Source organism: Fusarium musae, chromosome 8 (genome assembly GCF_019915245.1).
Source record: "Fusarium musae strain F31 chromosome 8, whole genome shotgun sequence".
NCBI lineage: Eukaryota > Fungi > Ascomycota > Sordariomycetes > Hypocreales > Nectriaceae > Fusarium > Fusarium musae.
In genome coordinates, this window is record NC_058394.1 from 1,397,538 (window position 1) to 1,425,454 (window position 27,917).

Below are 27,917 nucleotides of genomic sequence, written 5' to 3' on the forward strand. Positions count from 1 at the left end.
AAATTTTTCGAAGTAAGAGAACCAACAAGTCTGCGGGAATAATGAATGATGTGGAGTTTGGTTCCATTGCTGTGAAATGCAGTTGGGTGGAGGTGTAAGCTGTATGGGGTATACCGTATAGATATCGGGCATCCGTCAGTGCCATATAAACACGAAAGAAGTAAGCATAATGACATATATAGTTGATTCATTTTTTCTCCCCAAAGGAATTCCATTGCTTTGAAAAACCTCACTGATTCAAAAGATTCCCTTGCCTTCTCTGGAACATGCCTAATCTTCCAATATTAGGCTGAGAGAATCCGACGCTGAAGCTCTTCAACTCAAAAGTCTCCACTGGTGCCACGACAACACTGTGATTGTTGTTCGCAGTACTGAGGTATTCTCTCGCTGCAAAAGTTGCCCACTCTTCAGCGCTCAGGGGGAGTGCCTCCAACTCAGATGGGGATCGGAATAGACGGATTGAGGTTATGCACCATGCAACAAACGCCGTGATACCAAGACCTGCCACAGCGAGGAAGATGACCACAATGACGGTTGGGACGTACGCTGCACTTGCAAGACATCCCTGGGTTTTGTCTTGGCCTGGTCCTGGCTCAGCGAGAAGGTAGTTGTTTCCACCGGATATCATAGTCATGGTATTCAACAGTATTGCCAGTGCATCTTGTACGTCCTGGATGGCGGTGGTGTTGAAACCGTTGTACATCAAACCTTGAAAAGTCGGGACCCATTCTTTCAGAGCTGTTCCAGATGCCATGCCTCTTATGGTTTGCTCTGCACCTGATGCTGAGACGGAGCAAGTTAGTGGAGTCAGCTGGATATCATCCTCTGACTTGTACGTTGTTTCGACGGCTGCTTTGACAGACCACAAAGACCCGTCGCTGTCGAGAGTTGCGGACGTGCTCCAGATAACGAGGTGGTTAACGAATCCAGATGACCACTGGGTTTGTTCGACGTAGCCATTGTCGTATATCAGTCCTTTCTGATTCATGGACCGAGCGATATCTGAAGAGTTCGTTCCAGACGGCCAGCTCTGCGGTGTCTGGTCGTTGACGATGTTGCAGTTCCATGATCCGAGAATGTCTCTATTCTCTGGGCAGAAGCTTGAATCGGTATTCAGTTTCTTGTAGAGACCGTAAGGACATGAGTTATTGACGGCCAACAGCTGTGCATTCTGCACAACTTGGAAAGGCCGTCCGTTGAATGGCGGCAAGGGAAGATTTGTACCATCGTCAAAGACAAGGCCCTGACCGAACGAGCAGCGTGATTGGATCAAGCGGTTGACAACGAGGTAGGACGTGAGAAGATCGGCAGCTTTCCCCAGGACAAACAAGAAGAGTAAGAAGGAGAAGCCAAATGCACCGCTAGGAAGAGCTCGGAGTTTCAGGGGAGCAAGCAAAAGGTCCAGCCCATCAAGAGAATTGAGTGCCCGCGTGGCCAGGATGCTACTTCCACCCAATATGCGAAGCTTGTTGCGACCATGGAGAACCCTGCGTACAAAGAAACCTGTCAGGGCAAGGATAACGAGGAAATATACACGAAGAACCACTCGGACTTCAGCCGTGCTTATCGAGGTAATGATCATGATATGCCGTTTGCAGAACGATATAATGTGTGTAGATCGTTGCTACGGAGGAAACATATCAGAACGAGAACGATAATAACATTCCCATATATATTTCCTTCCTTCTACCCCAGTCAGCCTTATCTCACGACTGAGCTGGGGTCTCGCCCTAGACCCTTGAAAGGATGGCGTTGAAAATGGCCTCTGACTTGCTGTTCAGCTAGGGCGGTGGTGTTAGTGTAGACATTGCAACCTCTGCCAAAGCAACCATCACAACGTTTTCTTGCCATCCTCATCCGGCCATCAACTAATAACTGCCTATATTGCGATATATATTAGCCAGTACCCTTGTAACAAGGTTCTCTTTATGCATATTTGGAGTGACAAGTCTCGCAGCCTTGCCGGCTCTAAAAGAAATATCCAACCGTTGAATAGCATGTTGTAGTCAAAAGATTGTAAGCCTCACAGGCAGGGAAAGTCTCGAGTTGAACCGGATATATCGGCTCTGATTCAGACTATTGAAATGCTATCAGTCCGCGCTAGTGACAGAGCGCCCAATATTGTGGCTTTAGTACGTTGAAAGCTGAAACTCGGCATTAAAACGCCGTTCATTCCTTTTGCGAATGAAACATGAGTTTTAATAGGCTCAATACCAGCCTCTGCCGCATGATGTCGCGAGGTGAGGCCACACTTACAAGTAGCAGGAAGAGATCTATTTGCAGGCTGTAGAGCATGATTGATACATATATATTTGGCGAAACTTTTGCATGGGGTGGTATTGGAGTTTCCTTTTTTTTTTTTTTTTTTTTTTTTTTTTTTTTTTTTTTTTTTTTTTTTTTTTTTTTTTTTTTTTTTTTTTTTTTTTTTTTAGTTAACAAAATTCTTCCTTTCAGGCCGAAGCAGATACTCAGGATGGGATATATGTAGTACCTAGGATAAGATCGTGACATAGGCACAACTGCTCTGTGCGAATAATCTATCTTATTGGCGAAACTCTTCTAGTATTGGATAAATATCTATCTACTATCGCTATATTGACTGCGGGCTCATTATTCTGAATAGTCGCTGGCTGAATGTGCTATATTACCATCGACACGACGCTTGACTCCGACCTCGTCTATCATCAGGGACTCGTTAGGTAGTGCTTGACAGAGATATTGTATGTTGGTATTGTCCGCGGGATATGTAAGAAAACCAGCATGCTCCAAAATGATGAGAAATCTTGAACATATGCCTATCTTTGAGAAGGGTCAAACTACTAAGGTAGGTTGTGTTGAGCTTTATATATCATGTCTTGCTGTGGTAGTGGCCATGTAAGTAGGTAGCTAGCCTCGAATCGTAAAATGAGGGAACATGAGAAGCAACCTCTGTTTTATTGCTCACTACCTAACTACTACTACTAGGTATTACATGGGCCTTACCTCTTGTCACATGTAACGTCATCGTCATCTTCATCTTCAGCGACATCGGCATGGAACCTGGGGCTTATCAGCTTATCGCCCACATGCCGCCAACCAAAAAGAAAAAAAGCCGTTACACCTCCACTACCCGGGCATCTGATAACTTAAGTGCCGGTTCCATTCGTCTCGTTGAATTTTGACTCACGAGAAAGCATAGCATTGTCACGACTGTCCTCTTGCATCTTCTCCCCCATTTAGGGTTCTCTGCCCAGCGATGCTCTGCAGCTAACATTGAACTTTCTCCCCCTACGGCCGCCTATATCATATGAAATCGCAGGTCATTCGGGGGAGGTGTTTGTTTTAAGACAAAGGCTCATTTCAAGTTCTTCTATTACCTTATTCTTTACCGGCCTGCCAAGAACCAGGCACAAAGTTGTCACTGCCGGTCATCATGAGCTGGCCCCGCGTGTTGAAGCAGGCACCTCGATGTGGCCACTGTGCACCATCTACCGACTCACGCCTCATTAAATCTTCACATAGCATCGCGTCCCCGATTCGACCCCGATATCGCGGATTTGCTTCACAATCCGGCAACAACGTCTCCTTGCAATGTCTCGGCAAAGGTGCCACTCGTCGCATGTCGGCAGCTTCTACAGCACTTGCCAAAAAAAAGGCCATTGATAGAGTATGTCACCTAAAATCTATTCACTGCACGACTAATCTAATTGTTAACAGGACTTCATTGTCTCCGTCTTGGAAGTATCAGCTACCAAACGAGATGCCAAAGGATATCTTCAGAAGTACACCGGCAAGAATCCAAAGTCTCTCACTGATGCACCTCTGTTCGTCCAGGGTGATCCGCAGCAGGAAACGGAACCGCTGGACATAGTGCCTCCGCATGTCGCTATTATGAAGCTTCGTGTCCCACAAGAGATCGATGCCACAACTCTGGCGGGAGTAGCAAATACGCTGTCTCAGTTGCGCAAGCTCGGGCTCTTAAGCGTCGTCGTCATTGACTGTGGTATTGATGAATCTCGCATGACTTTCCAAGACCAGGCTTTCCGCCTCTGTGAAGCCATCGACAGCTTCGGAGAACATGGCGCTCGTGTTGTAAAGCATGCGTTTGTGGGCTCGGAACCCATCGGGCAGAAGGGCAGATCACAGCCCACTGATATCCGACTTGATGATCCTGCCTTTATCAACCACATTCTGCACCACCGCATGATGCCGGTTATCCCTTCTGTGGTCAGCCGCGATGAAACCCGCCCGCCCCAGCCTGCCGACTCGAATCAAATCGTGCTGGCTCTCACTAGGTACTTTGCAGGCGTGCAGCAGTCCAATAACACTGACACATCTGCTGCGGCCGATGCTGTCCCCCCAAAACCCATTGCTCTCGTAGAGAGAATCATTCTTCTTGATCCACTTGGGGCAACACCAATGACAGGCCGACCTGGTGCATCCCACCGGTTCATTAACTTGGAACAAGAATATGAACCGATTCTCAAGGAACTCATGGGCCCTGACGGATCCCCCCTAGCAGACGACAAGGACCTCCGCGCCTCGATCACTGCACATGCCGCGAATTTAGCCCTTGCTAAAGATGCTTTGGCGATGCTACCACATACTTCATCTGCTCTCATTACTACACCTGACGCTGCGGCAAATCTTATGAAAACGTCATTTGAGACCAACGAAGCTGTCGGGTCTGATTCTCTCTTTGGAATCGGTGGTATAGTAACAACTCGGAGGAAGAAAAATCCACTACTGCACAACCTTCTCACAGACAAGCCCGTCTTCTCGTCGTCCCTCCCGATGGCGCGCGCACCAACAAATTCTGGTAGGGAACCCACGGTGGGGGCATCTGGAGGCTCAACTCTACTTAAAAAGGGTATGCCTCTTCGAGTATTCCCTCACCCTCGGGAGAACCCATGGGTTCCGCCCAAGCCTGGAAGTCCTCGACTCCGCTTGACCGATAAGTGCATCGACCTCCCTCGACTGGTCCATCTCATTGAGGACTCATTTGGCAGAAAACTGGACGTGGATGACTATCTCAATAGAGTCAACGAGAATCTGGCCGGCGTGATCATCGCTGGAGAATACGAAGGCGGTGCCATCCTGACGTGGGAGAAACCCGAAGGCTTGGACGACCAGACAGCGTACGAGCAAGGCCGTTACGTTCCGTATCTTGACAAATTCGCCGTCCTGAGGAAGAGCCAGGGCAGTGGTGGTTGTGCTGATATTGTTTTCAACGCCATGGTGCGAGGCTGTCTCCCTGACGGTGTATCGTGGAGAAGTCGGAAGGATAACCCGGTGAACAAGTGGTATTTTGAGCGATCTTTGGGTACTAGTAAGTTGTCTGGGTGTAACTGGACTATGTTCTGGACAACACCCAATTTGGACAACCAAAGTCCTGTTTTGCGAGATTATGAGTCGGTATGCAGGGGAGTCGAACCTTCTTGGGCTGACAATAAACACATTTTGGATTGATTGATGGGAGTATATAGCTCTGATGCGATTCAGAGAGGAAGAGGCGGAACAAATATTTCGACGAGCAATGTTTACGGAGCCTAAAAGAACATCGGATCTACAATTTATTCCAGTACAATGATCAATCGATCAATGGACACCCTCTCACTTGTGGTTTTCTGCTTCCAGATTTGTTGTGTAAAACCCCCTGCAGAAGGGACTCGCCAAGAGGACTCGTCATCAAAGCGGCTTATCTTTGTAGGCAGAAAGCTACATACATATCTTAGTACCTATTATAGGTATAGTAAGTAGGAAGGCACTATAGTTTCTTGCGGTAGCGGCTGATCTGAGCTACCCTTCCATAAGGTAAGTTGTGGCTGATGATTAGGGAGTTTTGCATCGGTACCTTTTAGTTACCTTGCCCGCTTGCTGTATCAGAACAGCTAGGGCCACCTTTTGAGATCTGCACTCGCCTAGGCGGGCCCGTTTTAAATGGATGCCCTGGGATGCTTGGCCAGCCTGTGAAGTGGTAAGCCTGTAAGCCCCTCGAGCCCCTGGAAAAGGGAAAAACTCAAGGCTCCAGTCAGCTACAGTACCTGGGCTGCTGTTGTGGGGTTTTCTCTTCTGACAGCGTTCCCATATCTCTAACCAGACCAACCTACCTGACCTTCACCTTTACCTTACCTACTTCTGCCTCAATCCACGCTGACGCAACAATAACATCCCCTTTTCACTTCTCAAAATCTCCAATCGACCTCGCAACAAACAACCGATCTAATACTCAATTATCCCGGACAAACCGACACAATGGATTTCGGAAACTTTGGAACCAACCTTGGAAAGAACCTCTCGTATGTGGTCCCCTGGAATTAACAAGATAGCACAGTTGCGCAATCTTGTTCCTCAAAGTGCTGGTTGTGATCGAACCTCAGGCTCACCATATTCAAACAGCAACCTTGGGGCTTCTATCACCCCCTTTGCGTCGCGCACCTTCCAGTACACCAAGGAGCAGTTCGGTCAAACTGAGGACAAGGTGGGTTGAGCCGTTTTGCACTCTATCGCGCAGCTGGTATTCTTACATTTGGCCTTCAGACCCAACTCCCTCCTGACTACATCGATCTCGAGAAGCGCGTCGATGCCCTCAAGCAAGCCCACCAGAAGATGCTTGCTGTGACGTAAGTCCACCGGATATCTGCCTGCGCCATCACATGCCAGGGGTGTTGGTGATCTAACATGCTTTTTATAGCTCCCAGTACTCTAACGAGGCCTACGACTACCCCCCCAACATCAAGGAGACTTTTCAGGATCTTGGTCGCACCGTCAGCGAAAAGGTCAGCCTCCTCTCGTCTGCTACCTCTCCCGCCGAAGCCCAGGCTGCCCTCGTCGCTCCTCCCGCCGCCAAGCCTCAACCTAAGACATTCAGCCATGCTGTGGCTCGTGCCAGTTTGGCTAGCAGCCAGCTCCTCCACCAGCACCACACCGGCGCCGGAGAGGACCCCCTCGCAACCGCCCTGGAGAAGTATGCGCTTGCCAGCGAACGTGTTGGTGAGGCCCGTCTTGCCCAGGATGCCCAGATCCAGAGTCGTTTCCTTGCTGGTTGGAACACTACCCTCAACACCAACTTGACTTTTGCTACCCGCGCCCGGAAGAACGTTGAGAATTCTCGCCTCTCCCTGGATGCCGTCAAGGCTCATGCCAAGGGTACTACTTTCAAGCTGGGTGGCCATGCCCACGGCGACCAGCCCCATGAGGAGCAGGAGCTGAGCCCTGAGGCTCAGGAGGAAATCGAGAAGGCTGAGGATGAGTTTGTCACTCAGACCGAGGAGGCCGTTGGTGTCATGAAGAATGTGAGTTTACACACGAAATAGTTGATTATCTAGGATGACTGTACTGACCAAAACTAGGTTCTTGATACACCTGAGCCCCTGCGCAACCTTGCCGAACTTGTCTCCGCCCAGATTGAATACCATAAGAAGGCATACGAGATTCTCACCGAGCTCGCCCCCGTTATCGAGGGCCTCCAGTCTGAGCAAGAAGTGCGTCGTGCCTCTGGGTTTTGAGCATAGACACGTAGAAAGGGGCTGACATGTTGTGTTATAGGCCGCTTACCGAAAGAGCCGTGAGGAGTCTTCCTAAGTAATTGAGAAAGGGATGTTTGAGTTAACTATGAGTCGTTCAAACACGCGGCATGCAAACGCCGAGTCGGACTTTACGTCCATGATATGAGCGAACGCAAACGCGTGCTGTGTTTCTTTTTCAATTGTCTTGTCAAGATCCAAGTTATATGTCTGGAAGGTATAAGATATTGTCTTGATTCAGGTATTGAGATATCAACCAACTCAAGATTCAAGGGCTTCTTTTCTTCTTCTTCCTACTTGCAATGGACTCTATGAGTCTATTGCTAGCTCCAAGATGTCGAGACCTGGTGATGTGGTGTGAATGGATTCAACGATAATAGACCTGCGTGGTCTCTATTAATAGCTGACATGTGACACTGCGACATATTGTCAATGCGAAATCTTGAGTTTTCCCTGGCCATGGTGAATACCTACGACTACATATTCTACGATCGGGCATTAACTCGTCATGGCTTGAAGAGTCACGTGAGCAGACACGTGCATTCTGAGACGTCAATGCTGGGGTCGTCTAGTCTAGAGTCCAATGAGGTCAATTCAATTTCCTCTGACCATTCCGTCAACTAAGTCACGACGAAGCAACCGCAATTGACCTCGCCAGGATGAGGCCAACAGCTCGTGTGTTTGCGCGCTACCTAGAGGCCGGTACTCCCACCGGTCTCACTGGTTTATGGACTCATGCCACACCCCGATCGACCCTCCTCTACCTGTACGGCACAACCCTCAGCAAGCTCCAGAGCATCCCCGAGAACTCCATGTACCGTCAATCCGTTGAGGCTGTCACCAAGCACCGAATGTCTCTCGTTGAGCAGATGATCCCTCCAGGTTACAACGAGTGGGCGGTTCGCGCCAAGGAGCTCGTCAGCAAGAACTCCTCTCAGTTCCGAGTGGCCAGCGGCCGCGTTGACGGTAGCGAAGCTCATACTGTTAAGCTAGGCGACAAGATCTTTGTGGTGGGCCGAAAGCACGAGGCGGGCGATATCCGAGTCGAGGAGTGGAATGGCGAGGAGGATGAGGGCCCTGAGTACGAGGGAATTCGAACACAAAAGGAGCGAGAGGACCAGGTTACCTGGGCAGAGCGCAAGCCTCTCGAGGATCATGAGAAGATTGAGTGGGAAGACGAGCCTCAGATGACTGCGGACCAGTACGTTATCCCTCGACATCCATAACTGTAACTATGACAAGGAGGCTAATTTGCACAACAGGGTCCACGAGCTCGAGCAGAAGATCGGAGCTGGCCTTATCGAGGAGGTTATTCAAGTCGCCGAGGGCGAGCTTAAGCTAGTTGAGACCATGGAGAAGACCAAGGTGTAGGTTGCGACGATTATATCAACAGTTTGGAATTCCTACTAATTACTTATAGCTGGGAGGATCTCGAGGAGAAGCCTGCCCCTGGTCAGTGGACTTACTTTGACCGAACCTAAACAAAGCCAGCAGCGGAAGGTGAAGCATTTGTAAAAGTAGAGGGGATTTATGTACATAACATGATTACGCTGGGCTTCGCGATTAGGTCAATATAAACGAACCTACGAGCTTTACTGATGAACTGGGATGTGAAGCCAAGACATCAACTTCTAACGGTGTTTTAACGTGCTTCGCCTTTACCAAACCGAAGTGCATTCAGTTTTCTACCTGCTTGTTCATTGCATCAGGTTAGGTATGAAGACAGTTGCAGTCGAAGTGTTTGTCTTTTTACGATTCGAAGTAGGGATATAATAATAAGCTACATGAGTGGGGCCTTGTGCCGTAGATAACTAGACTAACTACTACTACTACCTTAGCTACTACTCCGTACTGGTAAGACTTTCAAGATCTCTCGCATCAACCAGCATCAACCTCAGCGTCACACAATTCCACCGCAGAATGAACTCGTCCTTACTCGATCCGCCATCATTCTCACAACAAATAAGATCAAACAAACGCAAACGGCTAGAAACAACAGATGGCGATTTTCCAAGCTCAATGCCCCAAAGCTCCATCAACCCTCTCAGCCATTCTCCTGGTGTAGTTGCCCAGTTCGCTATCGCCGGCCTCTCAGAGACGGATCAGAATCCTTCACAGCGCATACGCGACTTTCCACATCGCGGCATCTCATCGAATGAAGCCTTTTCTATTGAAGCCGAGAGTGATGAAGACCCGGAAACGGAAGGAGACGAAGCAGCGCGCCCAAAGTCTAAGAAACCCACAAGCCGTAAACTGGGTGGTCATTTTGATGTCCTCTTACAGTCTATTCACTACTTTCTTGATCGAGGGGAGATAGCTAAGGCATCTCGTGCGTATGGCCTTATTCTGCAGCTGCGTCCTTCTGGTCTCCCTATCGATATTCGACATCATGATCTCTGGGCCATAGGTGCAGAAATTCTCATGCGTGAAGGTGAAGAAACTTCGCAACAAGATAATGGTTCACATGAGACTCAGCTAAAACCTACCAAGAGATGGGGTCGGGCCGCTAATATGAGCAAGGTCAAAGGCTACTTCGATACCCTGATACAGCAGCACCCCTATGACTACAAGACCCCAAAGATCATCTCAGCCTTGGATTTCTGGATTGCTCTGTTTAGCTGCGAAATCTACAATACTCATACCGAACATATACTGGCCCTAAATCGGCTAGAGAGAGAGATTGATGAAGAGTCTCGCCGAGAGTCTTTCGGCAATGACGAAAGCATCGCAAGTGACGAAACAGACAGTGTGGAAGCGAGGAAACTTTACAAGAAGGACGAGCTGCGATTCCAGGCATTATCCATCATGAAGGATATCACGAAGAGGATGGATGTACTGATGCAGGATATGCCGTACTCAAGAAATCAGCATTATCTTCGATTACACGCCATGGCCTCTTTTTACATTGCAGACCTAGTCATTCCCATCAGCCCCGTCTCGCAGTATCAGGCCGAAGAAGTGCAAAAATCAAGGCTAATGGAACAACAGAGTGCCAGAAATTATCTGGAGAGAATAATCATATATGGAGGCGAGTTGGACAAAGCTGCATGGAAAGCTTTGAACCCTTCAGGTGATGTCGAGGGAGATACTTCTATTCCACTATACTCAAGTCTACCGATTAGGGGTCTCTAGTCTTGTTGACGGTCAACGTATCCTTCGGCCGTCATACTAACTCGTGCCGTTTTGAATAAGGGCAAATGGGGGAGCGGACGGAGGGGCAGATACAGACACAGAGGCGGACGCGGAGGCAGATGCTCTTGATGCTGACCCTTTGTTAGCCCAGCGCTGAAGGATCAATGCCTGATTCGAGCTTCCCACCACGACACACCACTCTCCTCCGGGACTCCAAGCTGCCTGTCGACCCACAAAATTGGCAGATGAAGACTCGGTCTTATGTGCCTTTAATGGCTCATGAGGATCCTCTTGGCTGTACCTCGACGCCCACGTCTCTAAGGTCTCCGCGTTATAGTCACCAATCTCTTCGCTCAGCCTGATTGCGTCTGCTCGGAAGGCGCTCGGAATGTCCTTGTCAGCGCCTCCGCTCCGGCCTTTATTAGAGTCCGTCTTGGGGGGTCGACCCTTCACAAGCCGCATCCAACTTGGATGGGGAACTGGCTTACTCCTGTCCCTGTTGGGGTCCTTGAGCACTTCCATGAACTCTCTGTATGCTAGCAAACGTTCAAAATCCCAGAAGAAAACATTCCCACCAGCATTGCAAAATGCTAGAACTGGATGCTGGTCCGGCACAAAATGTAGCTTGAAACGCATGAAGAACTGCGGGCCACAGTTGGGGGTGTGGAACTGGAGTAGCATGGTATACTGAGAAGGGCATTGGGGAGACATCGTTGGGACAAACGCTGAACGTGTGAGACGGCTCGCCTCGTCATAATTGGTTGGAACGGTTGTCTGAGCCGTCGGTGCCACGCTCTGGGGAGGGGGAGGATTTGCAGAAGAAAAACCCTCTATTCTCCAAAGTGAGATAACATTGTCATGGCATGCCCTGGACAGGATATAGTCACCGTAAAAAGCCACGCTACACCGTGTTAGCATCCGGATCATCAGACATGAGCACAGAGCATACCAATCAATGATACCACTGTGGACTGCTGAGGTCGAAAAGTGAGGATAATGGACACGGACAGGGGTTGTGATGGCCTGAGTGGGGAGATCTGGGAGCGTCCACTTTGATGAATTAGAAAAGTCCGCCTGAAGCTTGTTAAAGCATAGTTACCAGGTTGATAATCTGGTCATGTCCAGCAGACAGAATGTACCGGCCAGTATCATGAAAAGCCTAGCAGCAATCGTCAGCATTCAGTAGGAAGACAATGATGAAACGTAGAAAGTCTCACCAAGCTCAGAAGATCCCATGAATGGCCTTCGCCGGCAAGGATAACCAAGCAGGGCCGGTTTGCGTGGACTGGGTCAAGACTCCAGACACGAATACTCGTGTCACCAGAAGCGGAGGCGATAATAGACGGGTCTGCAGGCGAAGTTGCTAGATCATTGACATCCTGCTTCAAATGAGTTTCTGTCTTAAGGCGTGGCAAATTGGAGCTGATGAACTAACACCTCCATGGCCAGTCAGGCACTAGAATCAAGCAAGAAAGAGTCAGCGACGGCCATTGCACAGCATTTCCTTGGAATAAAGGATACCCTGTATAGTTTCCCGTTCACAACATCATAGATCTTGACTTTGGCATCGACTCCACCAATGCATAGATAGGGGGCGCCTGTTACGGGATCTTTTGTCCAAGTACAACAGCATGCGGAAGCCTCCTCCTAGACAGTGTTATCAAACCGTAACGGGCAGGTAGAGCACATTAAGCAATACCTACATCATCATCTCTGATCACCGAGAGAACCTCACATGGGTTGTTGTCAGCTGTTTGAGATAGGGTACAGATAACCACCTAGGCACGTGTGAGAGCTCATTCCGTCAGAATTGAACAACCTGAGGGGAGACTTACATGCTTTTTGCTGATAGCGGCAAAGACAGGTTGTGCATCAAGCGGCTGATAAGGACAGAACTTGACATCGAAGAACTCTATGTTTTAGAGAAGATAGGTCTCGCGTTAGAAAAGACAATGCATTGACTATTAAGTGTAACGAAAAAAGGGGTTATACCAGCAACGTTGTCATTCTCGAGAAACTCTGTATCGTTCTATTGTATTTGTTAGTTTCAAAGACTCTATGGGGCTTGCTGTTGATTACTTCTAGCGAGAACGAGGAACGAAGCTTGGGTAGCTCAAAGGCATTATCATCGGCGATAGCCATACTGGCTGGCTAATCAACGGTGACCGTCGAAGATTATGTTTTGGCAACGAATCTTGGCTAAGATACGGCCTCAGAATGGTGCACACAGCGTGGTATGAGAATCGCGGCGAGATGGCGAAAGGATATTTTCTCCTTTTGGGCGTGTAGACAAAAACTGCTTCCGTGCCTGATGTTGTATCCTTGGAAGGCTTTTAGCGTGAGATGCGAGGTTGAGAGAACTCAGGAGCAGCACCCTGAGACAAGAGGAAGAACAAAATCTTTGGGGTCTGATTCGCGAATACCAGAGATTAATAATATAGTTAAAAAGCCGCCATTTATCTTTCTGTGCCGTTCACGTCAAAAATCCAGGATCAAGAAAAACAATCATTAACGCGATGCGCGTCCGAGTTGAATGGTGCTACGTTAGTTTCATGTTATGTTGACGAAAGAGAGAGCGTAGACTAGAGGTAACTTACCTAGTAGGAAGAGTGGATCTGAATACTGAGCAATCGCAGGCTCTGGTTGGTTAACTCAACGAGCGGGAGCTTTCATTGGCGAAGCAATCGATTCTTCTTCTCACCTGAGGCTCCTTCTCATCTGTACCTTACCTTGACTACCTAGGTACCTACCTACTTCACTGAACCTAAAGTTACCTTACCTAAGGTACTCTATCATCCGACAGTCCGAAACTTGATTCCATAAAAATAGCCCGGGATGAGGAGTCAACTATCAGACCGAGATACCCAGACCGATGATGGGTATCTAACGTACGTCTCAACGGCCACCAGCTTGCTTTAGGTTTAGGTTAGTTCTCATTGTCAATGTCAAGAGATGGATCGTGATGGTCATGGAGCATTTCCTCCTGGCTGCAGAATACTCTGCTTTTTTCAAAACATCTTGCACAACATATCACCAATTATTCCACTTGTTCCATGTCGCTCACATTCTAAGACCAGTCTCCATTGCAGAACCTGCAGCACGGCAGAATCATTCTCAAAGTCCGTTGCGCAATTGTTACCTCTGGAATGCCAGCTTCCGAGTCCAAGAGTTTGTGGCTTTGCATATCAAGAACAAAAGTATAGACTTTACTTTCTTGGTGCCTCGTGTGAGTTTAGATATGTACCACAGTAACGAATGCTGTGGGCTGGGACATTTTATTACCCATACACCTCGAAATGGCGGAGTTGTGAGATGCCTACACAGAATCTCACTTAACTCATCACCACCTCGTACAGCCGAGTGCCTGATCTCACCGTATCCGATCCAAACGTGGTGTTTGGAGGGAACTCACTGTCATTCTGACGCACAGTCACTCATAACACCCGCATCGTCGTGTCTGCCTCGTATCCATCTCGCAATCCTGTGTGTAGCATTGATGCATGAATCCCATGACCATGATGAATCTAGAGGCTGTACGCTTTGTCCATAACGCTCAAGATGGCTGCCAGTTTCCGTATAATTCGGGTTGCTGTATAGAGCCATCTCAGCAACTACACTTTGTTTCAGCGTGCACTCTCGTGACTACTGGCTACAGTTTCACGGTCACAGTAATATTTGATGCACAAAGGTTAGATGGCTACCTTTCAACCAATCAAACATCCGTCACACTAGCCTCACTATCGAGGTCCTAGTTAGTTGTCGATCATCAATGTCAGGGACTGGCAACTGAGCACAGCAAGCCACCCACCCACCATGGCAGCACGGGCGTTGACGTGCTGGGGTGTTCAAGGGTCCTCGCAACGACTTCCCGATAGATTTCGTCTAGCTTCTAGTGAGGGACACAAGGACCGTCTTGCAGTATCAGACGCTGCTTCATCGAGAGATGGGCTGGGCCGGGATTGAAGTCATCCGTCCACTGGTCCCTTGTGGCTTGAGTTGGGGCGAAATGACCTAGCCACCCGTTGTCTGTTATCCAAAGGGTTGTGCGACGGGAGAGGCGCCATCAACCTACGACCTCCAGATCCCACGCTTGAAGAATGAGCCGTGAGCTTCGGCCCCTAGACTACAGTAGGACCAAGACCGGGTCCGAGTTGCACACCGCCAGCGCAAGGGTCTTCCAATGGACACGCCCTCGAAGATACCTAGTTACTTGGGGGGCAGAGCATTATCGAGGTGGCCACAAAAGCAACAACGGCTGCCCCCTCTTTGGTGATAACGCTGTTAGGTTGACGGTGGAGTTTCAAGGGACATGGCATGCTGAGACGGATGGGGGCATGGCATATTGTGGCACAACAGACAAAACGAAGGATCTGGTCATGCAAAAGTGTGACGATTAGTATGAGAGATAGGAAGAGACAGGGCGTTCCTTGTTCTACGCCGTGGACTACCTGTTGTAGATGAGGCAACAAAGAATTGTGTCACAAGTGGAGGTATATGCTAGTCCGGGGTACAACAGTACTGTATGATCTGTAGAAGTTATTCCTCATCTTGAAACACTGGATTATAATGGATGGCAGCTGATGTATCCCTGAGTGGTAATTGAGGAAAGTATCGGAGAAAACAAAGCCAATTTCTCGATTGATAGTACAAAAAACTCGATCCTTGTTTAACCTATGTTGTTTTGACATCGGAGCGGCGATTAATTGTGGTCCCCGTCTTTCAGCGATAGACAACTATTCCTCTTCCGTAGATGGTCGTTAATATTACTCGTCATTCTGTTCAACGTCATTCCTCATTCCCTTCCCCGCCATCAAAAAAGAAAGCCACAGCACTAATGTAAAGAGGGAACATGTACAAAGTACCAAGAGCAGACAAACCTATCAAAAAGTTTGCACGGTTTGAGTCATGAGAACACTGAGGACTGCAAGCCATTTTCTTTCAGCTTTTCAAGGGTTGGTGGCTTGGTTGGTTGTCCCAATTGTTTTCTCCATTCATCGAGTTCCCCAAACGGACAAACATGCAGCGGAGAGAGGTTCTGTTGTTGTCTCTATTCTCGAAACTCGGCCATTGAGTGTCAAGGATGGCGTTGTTGACCTTGTTGCTTTTCCCCTCGATACCAAGACCACATACAGAACATACGTAACCAAGTAACACATCGTGGCCACCCTCCAGTCTCGTCTGCCCAGGTACTCACTTACCTACCTTACGTAGTCGAGGTACAGGACGGTACTGCACCTACATACAAACGGTGACTGAATCTGCCGCCCGTCAACGGTGCATCCGACGAACTTCGGGGTTTCTTCACCATCGCTGCAAGTGGCATTTCGTGTAGCCCTCTTAGTCTTCAGCTTTTGTGTGATGGGGTTGGAATATACCTTGCAAACAACCTTGTCTCAGGTGCATAAGCCTCTTTGACGAGGTACTTGAGGATGACGATCCTTTTTCGACAACAACATTGTCTCTCGAGTATATCGTTGACGATATCATTTGCGGCCCAGGGACTTGAGGAGCATTTCAAGATCAAGTCAAAAGACCAGGACTGGACTCCAGAATAGTCGAGCACTAAATTAACAAATCTTTCAGCTGTGACGTCGAGTGTGGACAGCCTCTTCTTATTAACAGCAAACATCCATCGCAAACCAACCAACCAACCAACCCTAACTCTTCAAGTCCCCGGTTAAGCCCAGAGGATAATCTCATTTCTCATTTTTTTTTTTGGTTTTCACTCTTCACTCCCTGTCTTTGTCGAGCCTCACATATAGATACAGATAACACTGTTGAGTTCCCCATTCCCGGATGCGCATTGCTCCGGGGCCACGTCCTAGACTGGATTCGTGCACAACCCTGGTTCACAGTTGACAGCCATCTCTTGGTCTTTTTATATATATATCCTTGTGCTGCCCGCACTTGTCTATCTCACAATCGCAAAAACTCAATTTATTCTCATCCTTCATTCTCCTCAGTGCTCTTAGGCACCATAGAGAGAACTCTACAACTGCTAGGTATTTCATTGCCCGAGCATCTCTTTACTACTTGACCAAAGTAGTCTCCGGCTTTGTCTATCATCGTCTATCTCGCTTTCCACCTTAAGAGATTCGTGATCTGTATCACCGGATCAACAATTGCCTCATCTTGAACAACTCCCAAACATTGTACTTCCATTCTAGTCCCTAAAACCCATATCATTAGGGCCTCGGACTTTGTTACCACGTCCGTGCCCTGTCATTCAAGATATCTTCCACTACCCGCCTCTAGATCGCAAAGTCTCACACCCACTGTCGATTAGATCCACTCTGGCAGTTGACACCTAGAGACATCATCCCAAGTTAGCGAGTTAGACTTATTGATGGTGGGAGACCTTCAATCCACTTACGTCTTCTTCTGTTCCTCGACTCTGTCGAGTCCCTTCGCGCACTCGCTTAGACTTTGATCTCGAACAATCATCCAGTATTCGCCTCTCCAGTGACCATTGATTGGTATTAGCCAACACTCACTGGACACGCCCTGTCTGCATACTGCTATCTCTCGCTTTCAATTAGAACTCTCCTATCAGGCCAATTCGTTGCGGAGCTCGCTGCTCTTGCACCGTCAACTTCATGGAGCATACTTTCTTGACTATACATAGTTAGTTCTCTCTTTCTCTGCGTCTTCTCTCCCGACCTTCACTAACCCGTTCTCACCCAGATTTACATCCTGACGCTAATATCCTTTACGCGTCTGATTCCATTTTTGAAATTCTTGGATACTCTCCACAAGACGTCATCAATAAGTCTGCTTTTGAGTTCTTTCATCCTGATGAAATCCCGTACGCGCGATCCGTCCATAGTCGTGGCGTCTTGCTGGACAAGGCTGCCGTTTTGCACTATGCACGCCTTCGCTCTCGTGACGGTCGCTGGGTAAGCAGTGAATGCTGCTTCTCAATCGTCCACGATATTCTTTTTGCTTGTATAAGTATCTACAGGCGTGATGCCAAGAGTGAGAGTATGTTCACCGCAGTTACCTTGCCCCATTGATATACCATTTTACATATATTAACAGAAATCAGGACGAGCTCTGGACGCACCACAGGTCCGGCGTCTCTTCTCGCGCTCTCCTCGAGACCCACGATATCACATGTTGCAACACCTGTCCCCCAAGTTCAGGTTGCCACCTGTAGAGCGTGAGCCCCGAGCTGCTCTTATCCTTAATCGGTTTACTAGAACATTGACTATTATGTTTGCAACCGATGCTGTCGCATCCATCCTCGGCGTTCCTGCCGATCAAGTTCAGCATAAAAGCTTCTACGAATGCATTCGAGAGACCTGCTTGGATGATGCACTCAAGTGCATCGAGAGTGCGAAAGCCAACGATTCCATTGCTTACCTGCGATTCTGGTCTCGCGATCCACGACGACCCGAAGACTTCGAGGAAGAAGACAGCAATGTTGATGAGGAGTCGACAATTGATGGTGTTGTGGGACGAAATGGAAGCGAGGGGCCCCGTTACTTTAGAAACGGCACCGCCAACAGTCCATACCCAGATCAGAATGGATCTGGAAGCGGCTTGATGGCTCCGAGCCAGCAACGACGTGCCGAAAGCCGCCGGTCTAGCGATTCTGAGGGAGGCGGTGTTAAGTTGGATGGTGCTATGGATCTCGATTCGAATTCCAACTCCCTAAGGGGTTCGGCAGGTCCTTCCATCAAGGTAGAACCTGATGTGGACATGCAGGATGGCAGTACCTCCAACGAAATATCAGGCGAATCCCGCACTACGAGCTCCAATACCCTGGGCTCTAGCTCACGAGCAACTCGTTACCAGACTCCTCTCACACCACAGTCACCGCCATCGCCTGAGGATAACCTGTCCCAGGCACGCAGATCTCGCAACCACCAAGCACGACACTTGGCACCTTCTGTCGAGTTGGAAGCAGTCGTCTCATGTACCTCTGACGGTCTTGTCGTTATCCTCCGCCGAGCAAGGCCTCAGATTCCCAGTGTTGAGCCTCCCCAAATTCCTTCTACCTTCGACCACGGCGTTTTTGCTGCCCCATGGGCGCAACAACCTGTGTATCCCCGGTATCATCCCGAGGCTGTTCACAATTTCCAAGCTTCATATGCCCCGCACCATATGCCACTGCGAAGCGGTATTCAAGCTGCCGGTGGGCCCCCTATGGATCAGCTCATGCAATCTATTAGAGATGTTGCTGTATTTGCTTGGGCCCTTGTGGGCATCAACGGAAACATAGCATCTTATGGTCATGGACAGCCGTCAGGAGAGGCTCAGCCTCCCGATGGTCTTCCCATATGGGACCCTGAAGCGGGAGACGCCTCATACGAAGGGCCTTACAACCAGGCTGCTCAGCGGTGGGCTCAAGAGGCCCAACGACAGCAGCCATCGTTCCATCAGCAGGACTCGGTATCAACTGAGTTTTCAATGGAGGGAACAGCAGACTACACTACGACTGGCCTGGGATATCAGAACCATGCGGCCAATGGCCATGGTAATGCATGGTATTCACAACCATCAGCCCATCAGCGCAACCAAGAGGCACTTGCCCAGAACAGCCGTCAACACCATCAGGATCCTTCCAACATGGCGGCTTCTTCAGTGAACCTACATTCAAGCCAGTTGGACGACGGGCAGCATTGGCTTGGAAACCCCCAAGTTCCCACCACGTCAGCCGAGGATCATCCCCATAATCCTCCAAACGGATGGAATTGATAAGTGCCTACTGGAAAGTATTACGGAGACGTACATCATTGATCATGAAATATAGAACAAATGAAATGAGAGAGTAAGGGTTGAATAGCGTGTTTGTCAATGAGCTCTGGCTTTGCTTATAACTCAAAGAGCTCAGTGACTGTGGGCTCGTTTCTCGAGCACGAAGAAGCTTTGGGTCGCACTGATGTTGTAGCGAGGAGGATGAGATGCCGTAGCTGGAATCGTCAGACAGATAATATGAATTAGTAAAAGCGTGGAAGGTGGTTAATACATTTTGATTTCCCTCAGGCCTCAAAGAAGAGATTCCATTTCTCGTATACCAAATGCGTGTTTGAATCAGAATTATCTGTAGGTAATTCAAGGAATCCAATTGAAATGGCTTCGCCCTTGAGAAGCTCCCCCTGCGTACCTGAGCTGGACGGCGCTATGATTGGCTGCAGTGAAGGGGAAGCTTGGGCCACCTTTCATCAAGGGGTCGTTTCTAGAGAGGCGACCGTGGAAGTTTCGCCGTTATCACCTACCTTGGAGATACGTACGTCAGCTTCATATTCATCAGGTTTCACACTTTAGAAACCACGACTTCTCTGTGACGCTGGAAAGATAGTCACAACATTAATTACATAGCTGATTGTTCAAATCGAGCGAAGCAAAACTCTACATCATGTCAGCTTCCAGCGCTCGAGGGCACTATGCCAACCCACCTTTGGAGGATGAGGACGACCTGATCGACCCCGATGATGGTAAGAGATCGCACACTGGGCCTTGTTGTTGCCGGAACATACAAAGTTCTATTGAACACTCCGTGAAACTGACTTAGATCCAGCCGATCTCAACGACTTTGACGACCCTCTTGCGACCAACAACACCCGTCAGCCCTTGACAGGCAACATTGGCTCCAGCTCATCATCGCGACCGTTGAACGAAGGTTATTTGACTTCGCGGATTCCCGGAGAAGACCGAAGAGCTCCCCAAAATACGATTGACGAGTCTGTATGGGATACACTGCGCCGCGACCTGCTCGCTGTCTGGGCAAAGCTCAGAGAAGTGCTCTACCCGCGCTATCTCCTGGGCGGTACTATGTTCGATAACGAGGGAGGTCTGCGCGGCGCTTACTCCAGCATCCGCGGTGCTGGTCTTTCAGGGACAAGGGAAGAACTCACTGGACTGGCGAGCCGTATGGTTGACGCTGAGGCTCTGCTCCAGAGCAACATGACTCCTGGCCTTCGCGACTGGGATCTCTGGGGCCCTCTGATCTTCTGTCTTCTTCTAAGTGTTCTCCTGAGCATCACCGCTCGATCCGAACAGCGCGATGCTGTCTTCAGTGGTGTCTTTGCCATGATTTGGCTCGGCGAGGCTGTCGTGACGCTACAGATCAAACTGTTGGGTGGTAACATGTATGTTTCGCTATCTGGGTTTGCTCATATGACATTCGCTAACTTGCTCAAAGCTCCTTCGCTCAGAGCGTCTGCATCATCGGATATACGCTTTTCCCCCTGGTTCTTGCTGCTATGATGTCTGCCCTGGGTCTTCACTGGATCGCTCGCATACCCATATATATCGTTCTCATCAGCTGGTCTCTGGCTGCTGGTGTCAGCATTTTGGGTGGCAGCGGAGTTGTCAAGAACCGAGTAGCCATTGCAGTGTACCCTCTACTTGTCTTCTACCTCGGTCTTGGCTGTCTATGCTTTATCAGCTAAGCCTGGGCTCGTTACGAGGAAACGTGACTATATTCGGTTGCTGCGATTGGAAAAGACGGGGTGGTTAAAAGGGTTGATTTAGACTGATGTATCCTTACTTGAAACGAACCGAAACCTGACTAGAACTGCGGTGTTGAGTGTTTCGGTGATGGGGTGGTGTTATGGACTGATTTCTATAATTCTTGAACTGTTCTTTGCAAACATGCATCACTTTTTCATGGTATGCTTTGTCGAATATGGCAGTTTGTTTGTTTGCTTTCCCAAAACGGAACAAATCCTGGCGCGATTAACGTGGAGATACGGTACCGAGCCATTGGGTCGTCCCATATCCTATCCTATCCTAGATGCAGAGATCTCTGGCAAATGAAAAGCTGATAATATGATATGGGCACTCTTTCATAAATCATACTACCAATAGTTCATGAACTTGTTCGTCGTGTGACAATTGAATCTAAAGCAAGGCCGCAATCCCTGCTCCCGAAGCAGAAACACTACCTAGGTCTGCACATTAGATATGAACTGGTGGGCTTTGGTATATTGAAGATGGGTCAAGGCATGGTAGGCAATGTTTTTGTTTAAAGGTGGAACAAAGTCATGGTTATTAAGGATCAAGTTTCAGTATAAAACCAACTTACATGCAGTATTTCGGGGAGTTTCACATTTCCCCCAACTGTCTGTGATCATTTTGTTTTTGTTTAATTGTAAAAATGACGTCCAATCTTGATCCTTTATTGTTACCCCTCAGCCCTTCTACTTGCGTGGATATTGGCGCCAGGCGGGCGGTGAATACCTTAGCCAAGGTACAGTACCTAGGTAGGCTTAGGTGTCTAGGTTAGCTCTGGCTATTTTGACGTTGGCGACTCTGCATGTGTTTGATTGGCTCCACGCAGCGCTCAACTCAACCTTCGATTCCAACATCCAAGAGTGACCCAACTCAGACAACCTGCGCCTAGCCTGATTCCCAAGTCCAGCGCATATTTTTGCTCATACATCACTGGTGATTCTCGGACCTTACATGGCTTGCTCTATATCCTCAGCTATAAAATCTGCGTCAAAAGCTCAACTTCTTCACCTTATCAAGACCAATCCTCTTGTCGTTGATCGTCGTTAATCTGCCGTCATCACACCAAGCCTTTGAACGCCATGGCCGACGATGCTCCCGATGCCAGTCCCAAGAACGAACCTCTCAACGTCGAGACCAAGGAAGACGCAGAGACTCGTGCTACTCGTCGTGAGCTAAAGCAATCCTCTATCTCTGACCCCCCAGCGTCTGGTCCAGAAGATGTTGCCAACACATCGGATGCGCCCGATAATGACTTGAAGGAGCAAGTCGCCTCTCCTAAGAAGAAGCGCGCGCATGACCAACTAGAGGGAAGCAAAGATGCTGAGGAAAACGATGCGAACAGTGTAGCATCATCGGACTCGGCCAAGGATAGAGCTCTGCGTACCGAGCCCGAGAAGAAGCGGCATCGCGACGAAGACACAGATGTGGTATGCTAACCGCAGTTTTATTCGCCAAGTGTAGGGGCTGAACTAATTTTTTCTTTGTAGCCATCAACGATTGCTTCCAGCGAGACGACCAAAGACACCGAAGCTGGCAAATCACCGACAAAAAAGTCCCAAGGGCAAACATCTGCTAGTGCCTTCGCGGCGTCTGGCTTTGGCAAGCTGTCCTCCGGGACATCGCCGTTTGCTTCTCTTGGTGCCTCTCAGAGCGGAAGTGCGTTTGGGTCACTCGCTGCTGGCAAGCCCTCGCTTAGCTCATTTGCTTCTCCGCCCTCATCTACAACCGCACAGTCCACCGCGCCGCCTAAGCTGACCTTTGGAAGCTCAGGAGGAGCGTCGCCTTTTGCAGGATTATCAACTGGAAGCAACGGAAGCCCCTTTGGGGGAAGCACTTTTGGATCTGCTCTAGGACGTACCAAACCCCTCTCGAGCTTCGCTGCGCCTGGTGCGGAGCCCCTCAAGAGCGAGAAACCTGCGAAGCCATTCGGGGCCCCGGATAGTGAATCCGAGGAGGGTGACGAAGAGGAAGCAGAAAGAGAGGAGAGTGAGCAGCCCCCTGAAGCCGAACGTGCTGCTTCGCCAGAGAAGGAATCCGACGAGAAAAAGAAGCTTAAGTTGCAGAAAAGCGAGTTTCCTATCCATCTCTTGGTCAATTCAGTACTAACAATTACCAGTCGAGGTCAACGATGGCGAAGCCGGGGAGGCAACGGTTGTCTCTGTGAGAGCCAAAATGTTTTACCACGACAAAGAGGCTGGCTGGAAAGAACGAGGTGCGGGGATGCTTAAAATTAATGTGCCCCAGGCCTGTGTCGAGTACGACGAAAACGGCGCTGTTATCCCTGGATCATTTGATGCTTCCGCTTTAGAAGTGGATGAGGAGGCCGCAGGAGAATCTCAAGGCCACAAGGTTGCCCGTCTCATCATGCGCCAAGATCAAACACATCGAGTCATTCTAAACACAGCGCTTGTCGCCGCTATGAAGTTCCAAGAAAAGGCTTCATTGAAGTCTGTTGGCATCCTCTTCACTGCTTTCGAGGGTGAACAGTCCAAACCTGTGAGCATCACAATGAGAGTAAGTCGCAATGCCTTGGATTTCCCATACGCTACTTGGAACTGACAAATGTCATGTAGATGTCAGCTGCTAACGCAAAGCTTTTCATGAATGAGATTGGAATCATTCAAAAAGAGCTCCAGAACAGTTAGTCACTGTTTGAAAAGCTCTTGCAAAGCTGTTAAACCCTCATAACAAGGCGGTTCCCTGCCTCAAGCCCCAATAGAATCGCAAACGGGGATTTGCATTGATACATGAGGGGAGTTAGTCTAGCCAGTCGCCATTTATACAAATGGCATGAGGGCAGACGACTAGAAGGATACAAAGTCGTGCCCTGCTTGGAGCACACATGCTGATACAATGCACCGTGAGAGCTTAGTCGGTTTCTGGCTTTTACACGGAACCATGGATAGAATTGTGTATAAACAGCTATCATTTGGGGAGCATTGCTGTGTCTTAACAATGGCATGGGAAGCCATCGGTATAAGTCCTGGACACTGGACAAGGTAGATGGAGATGGAGTTACAGCCGTGTGCTGGCCATACAGTCATATTCGCACAAATAAACACGCTTCGATTGATACAGTAACATCTGCATTTCTGCTGGGCTTTGTATTTCTCATCACATTCAGCAGTTGGCGAGATTATAAGCAATGCACGTGATTTGGCATTCATTTCGCGACTTGAACCATGGATGCATGACGTCGCCACTTCACGTATTGAAATGGCTTTTATTTTATCATGAACCCTGCCGAACCTCGCACATTCCTTCAGTTCCCAGTGATGACATGACAAAACGCAAGGAAATACCAGGCAGAACTGGTCCTAGCACAGATTGTTCACTGACAGGATCAAAACGCAAGCGTGATGGCGACGAGAGCTCAACAGCCGAGAGTTCGACTTCAAGTCAGCCAAGCAGCTCGAAATCTAACCGGGGAGGAAATAGGAGGAAAGCACGGCCGGCCCTTCACAGAGAATCCAGCAGTGTACTCGTACCCTGTGCTGTGGAATGGCCAGAATTGTTTAAGAAGGTTGAACGAACGCATCGAGCTCTCAATCTTGTCTACACCTTTTGCACCACACGAAAACATCTCGCCACGACATTTGCCACTATAAAATCTGCCGTTGAAGCCCATATCAAGCGGGAACTATTGGTCGATGAGATAGCTTCCATGGTAGCGATTCGCCCTGAGGGTCTTTTCTTTGCATATGTTGACGAGAACATGCTGCAACTTGACGTGAAAGGCACTGAAAGGGACGAAGTCTTCCGAACTGGCAAATCATTCAGGTCTCAGGCTCCTGCGCATGATGCTTCAGTGGGCGGATATACTGGTATGGATGGCATTGACAAACAACATGATCGGAACCTTGAACCTGCAGGACGAGAAGTCCTTTTCCTCGAATTCATTGATGGCGATCTGAAGAGACAAGTCCCAGGCAAGTCTGGCGAGCCAACGAAGCCGAATCGAAAATTGAGAGACGAGCAGCTGAGAATGCCCGTTTTCAGCCAAAAACAGATGACCAGTTTGATCGAGAGGCGTAACCAAAGATTCACCAATGCTATTAATGCCTTCCTCAACAAATGCTCCGAAGATGGGACTGATCCACTTGAAACTCTCAAAGAACAAACACAGGCATACATCCCGGTCCCTTCTGCCCAAGAAGAGTTTGCCCCAGAAAAGGCAGCCGATTCAATACCAGAAAGCATACCAAAGGAACGAAAGACAGTGCCAGAAATCGTACAGGAGCTCAAGGAGAGTCCCTGGTATACTGGGCAGATTGTCCCTGATGGACATCGAGTATTTGAGAAGCAGGAGGCTGTGTATGGAGACCTCGACTTTCTTTTGAGTCAGGATTTGGTCAACGCTCTATATAACGCCAAGGGAATCACACAGTTTTATGCGCATCAGTCAGAGGCTCTCAACAGTCTCAATGATGGAAAGCACGTCGTAGTGTCAACATCGACAAGCTCTGGCAAGAGTTTGATCTACCAGCTCCCGGTTATTCGTGCCCTCGAAGAGGACTACAACTCCAGAGCAATGTACATCTTTCCCACAAAAGCCTTGGCACAGGATCAGAAAAGGAGTTTGAAAGAGATGATGAGTTATATGCCTGGTCTCGAAGAGACTATGGTAGAGACTTTTGATGGGGATACTCCAATGGCTGAGCGCAATGAGATTAGAGAGCAAGCAAAAATCATTTTTACTAATCCGGATATGCTTCACATTACCATATTACCTCAGGAAGAACGATGGAGATCTTACCTGAAGAACTTGAAATATGTCGTTGGTAAGTACTTCCTTTGATTGACCCTTTCTATATGCATATTAATCGTCAACAGTGGATGAGTTGCACTATTATAATGGTCAAATAGGTTCTCACATGTCCTTCATCATGCGAAGATTAAGGCGAATATGTGCCGCCGTGGGAAACCGGCGCGCCAAATTTATATCGTGTTCTGCTACAGTTGCGAACCCAGAGCAACACTTCAAAACAATATTCGGCATAGACAACGTCCAGCTGATAGATTACGATGGATCTCCATCTGGAAGGAAGGAGTTTTTGTGCTGGAACACTCCGTATAAAGACCCTGGCGATCCTGCCTCTGGCCGTGGCAGCACCAAGTTTGAATGCGCGCGACTGTTTTGTGCTCTGATGCTAAGAGGTGTAAGGATCATAGCATTTTGCAGAGTTCGGGCGCAATGTGAGCTTCTCGTGAGCACCATCAAGCAGGAGCTCGAGAACCTGGGGCGACCAGAATGTACCAATCTGGTGATGGGATATCGTGGCGGCTATACAGCACAAGATCGCCGCAGGATCGAGACTGAAATGTTCCAAGGTCAACTGCTTGGAATTGTTGCAACCACTGCGTTAGAGCTCGGCATTGACATAGGCTCCCTTGATTGTGTCATGACGTGGGGATTCCCTTACACGATTGCCAACCTGCGACAACAAAGTGGCCGTGCTGGCCGTCGCAACAAGGATTCACTTTCGATACTGGTTGGTGACGGATTTGCCACAGACCAGCACTACATGCAGAATCCAGACGAGCTATTCACAAAGCCCAACTGTGAGTTGCAAGTTGATCTGGAGAATATGCTTGTGCGCGAAGGCCACATTCAATGCGCGGCATATGAAATGCCAATACGCCCTAAGGAGGATGCAAAATACTTTGGCAAAGACTTACCGAAGATTTGCATGGAACGCCTAATCAATGATGACATGGGCTTTTATCATTGTCATGATCGATTTCGCCCTGTCCCTGCAAAGTATGTTGCTATACGAGACACTGAAGATGACCACTTTGCTATTATAGACATCACCAATGGTCGGAATGTTGTCCTGGAGGAGCTGGAGGCCTCCAGAGCAACTTTTACACTTTATGATGGAGCCATTTTTCTTCATCAGGGCAATCCCTACCTTGTACGAGACTTCCAGCCTGACAAAGGAATGGCCAGGGTGGAAAGGGTCAAGGTTGAGTGGACAACTGTTCAGCGTGATTATACTGATATCGATCCCACGGAGACAGAGGCCATCAGAACAATTTCGAATTCTCGTTCGCATGCTTACTATGGAACAATCAAGATCCAACAAAACGTGTTTGGATTCTTCAAGGTCGACAAGAAGAATCGAGTGCTCGATGCGGTACAGGTAGACAATCCACCAGTCATACGTTTCAGTAAGGGGATGTGGCTCGATGTGCCTAAGAAGGCGATGAGCATTCTCCAAGAGAGACGTCTTCACATTGCCGCCGCGATTCACGCTGCAGAGCATGCCATTATGAGTCTACTGCCAGCCTTTGTTATCAGCATGCCTGGTGATGTACGAACAGAGTGCAAGACGGCAGTGAAAGAGTTTGCAAAACAAGAGTCACAGCGGAAGCGACCAGCACGGTTAACTTTCTACGATGCCAAAGGTGGTGCAGGAGGCTCAGGTATCAGCACGAAAGCATTTGACCATGTCGACCAACTACTACGGGATGCGTTGAAGCGGGTAGAAGACTGTCACTGTGATCGAGGTTGTGTTGAATGTGTGGCATCAGAGCTGTGCAAGCAAGCGAACGAAGTGATGAGCAAAGCTGGCAGTCAAGTGATTCTTAAGACTCTGTTGAACGTCGAGATTGATATGGAGTCACTGCCAATGGGTCCAGAATTAAACATTCCCATAGGTACCGAGACGGTCGTCCTGGCAGAACCTGTTCCGTACCGGGCCAAAGAGACAGCCTTTGAGAATCGCAGCATTAGCTATACCGGTGAATAAATATCAACATGACGGCCTAGGGTTACGTGTCGCTATCACTGCCATTTTGTTGACTGCTTCGAATACA

At 48.8% G+C, this 27,917-nt stretch overlaps 9 protein-coding genes across 9 annotated transcripts; 7 read left to right on the forward strand and 2 right to left on the reverse strand.

Annotated features, from left to right (window-relative positions):
- Positions 1-229: 229 nt before the first annotated feature.
- Positions 230-1,582, reverse strand: J7337_010683 (uncharacterized protein; the record flags this gene model as incomplete). The annotated part of the gene is made up of 1 exon (XM_044828258.1): positions 230-1,582. One exon carries the CDS (start codon positions 1,580-1,582, stop codon positions 230-232), a length of 1,353 nt encoding a protein of 450 aa, XP_044676812.1.
- A 1,830-nt stretch (positions 1,583-3,412) lies between these two features.
- J7337_010684 (uncharacterized protein) lies at positions 3,413-5,448 on the forward strand (the record flags this gene model as incomplete). Its single annotated transcript, XM_044828259.1, has 2 exons — positions 3,413-3,646; positions 3,697-5,448. The coding sequence occupies 2 exons, from the start codon at positions 3,413-3,415 to the stop codon at positions 5,446-5,448; spliced, it is 1,986 nt and encodes a 661-aa protein (XP_044676813.1).
- Positions 5,449-6,234: 786 nt separating this feature from the next.
- On the forward strand, positions 6,235-7,487 carry J7337_010685 (uncharacterized protein; the record flags this gene model as incomplete). The annotated part of the gene is made up of 5 exons (XM_044828260.1): positions 6,235-6,278; positions 6,379-6,460; positions 6,520-6,602; positions 6,674-7,274; positions 7,332-7,487. 5 exons carry the CDS (start codon positions 6,235-6,237, stop codon positions 7,485-7,487), a joined length of 966 nt encoding a protein of 321 aa, XP_044676814.1.
- A 677-nt stretch (positions 7,488-8,164) lies between these two features.
- Positions 8,165-8,986, forward strand: J7337_010686 (uncharacterized protein; the record flags this gene model as incomplete). Its single annotated transcript, XM_044828261.1, has 3 exons — positions 8,165-8,706; positions 8,768-8,872; positions 8,926-8,986. 3 exons carry the CDS (start codon positions 8,165-8,167, stop codon positions 8,984-8,986), a joined length of 708 nt encoding a protein of 235 aa, XP_044676815.1.
- Positions 8,987-9,524: 538 nt separating this feature from the next.
- J7337_010687 (uncharacterized protein) lies at positions 9,525-10,637 on the forward strand (the record flags this gene model as incomplete). The annotated part of the gene is made up of 1 exon (XM_044828262.1): positions 9,525-10,637. The coding sequence occupies one exon, from the start codon at positions 9,525-9,527 to the stop codon at positions 10,635-10,637; it is 1,113 nt and encodes a 370-aa protein (XP_044676816.1).
- Positions 10,638-10,673: 36 nt separating this feature from the next.
- On the reverse strand, positions 10,674-12,779 carry J7337_010688 (uncharacterized protein; the record flags this gene model as incomplete). Its single annotated transcript, XM_044828263.1, has 7 exons — positions 10,674-11,505; positions 11,587-11,711; positions 11,855-12,016; positions 12,159-12,284; positions 12,473-12,549; positions 12,630-12,666; positions 12,717-12,779. 7 exons carry the CDS (start codon positions 12,777-12,779, stop codon positions 10,674-10,676), a joined length of 1,422 nt encoding a protein of 473 aa, XP_044676817.1.
- Positions 12,780-17,501: 4,722 nt separating this feature from the next.
- Positions 17,502-19,337, forward strand: J7337_010689 (uncharacterized protein; the record flags this gene model as incomplete). The annotated part of the gene is made up of 3 exons (XM_044828264.1): positions 17,502-17,533; positions 17,599-17,618; positions 17,683-19,337. 3 exons carry the CDS (start codon positions 17,502-17,504, stop codon positions 19,335-19,337), a joined length of 1,707 nt encoding a protein of 568 aa, XP_044676818.1.
- Positions 19,338-19,998: 661 nt separating this feature from the next.
- Positions 19,999-21,034, forward strand: J7337_010690 (uncharacterized protein; the record flags this gene model as incomplete). Its single annotated transcript, XM_044828265.1, has 3 exons — positions 19,999-20,077; positions 20,155-20,731; positions 20,785-21,034. 3 exons carry the CDS (start codon positions 19,999-20,001, stop codon positions 21,032-21,034), a joined length of 906 nt encoding a protein of 301 aa, XP_044676819.1.
- Positions 21,035-22,177: 1,143 nt separating this feature from the next.
- On the forward strand, positions 22,178-27,850 carry J7337_010691 (uncharacterized protein; the record flags this gene model as incomplete). Its single annotated transcript, XM_044828266.1, has 6 exons — positions 22,178-22,525; positions 22,586-23,188; positions 23,220-23,612; positions 23,672-23,738; positions 24,365-25,879; positions 25,965-27,850. 6 exons carry the CDS (start codon positions 22,178-22,180, stop codon positions 27,848-27,850), a joined length of 4,812 nt encoding a protein of 1,603 aa, XP_044676820.1.
- Positions 27,851-27,917: the final 67 nt, after the last annotated feature.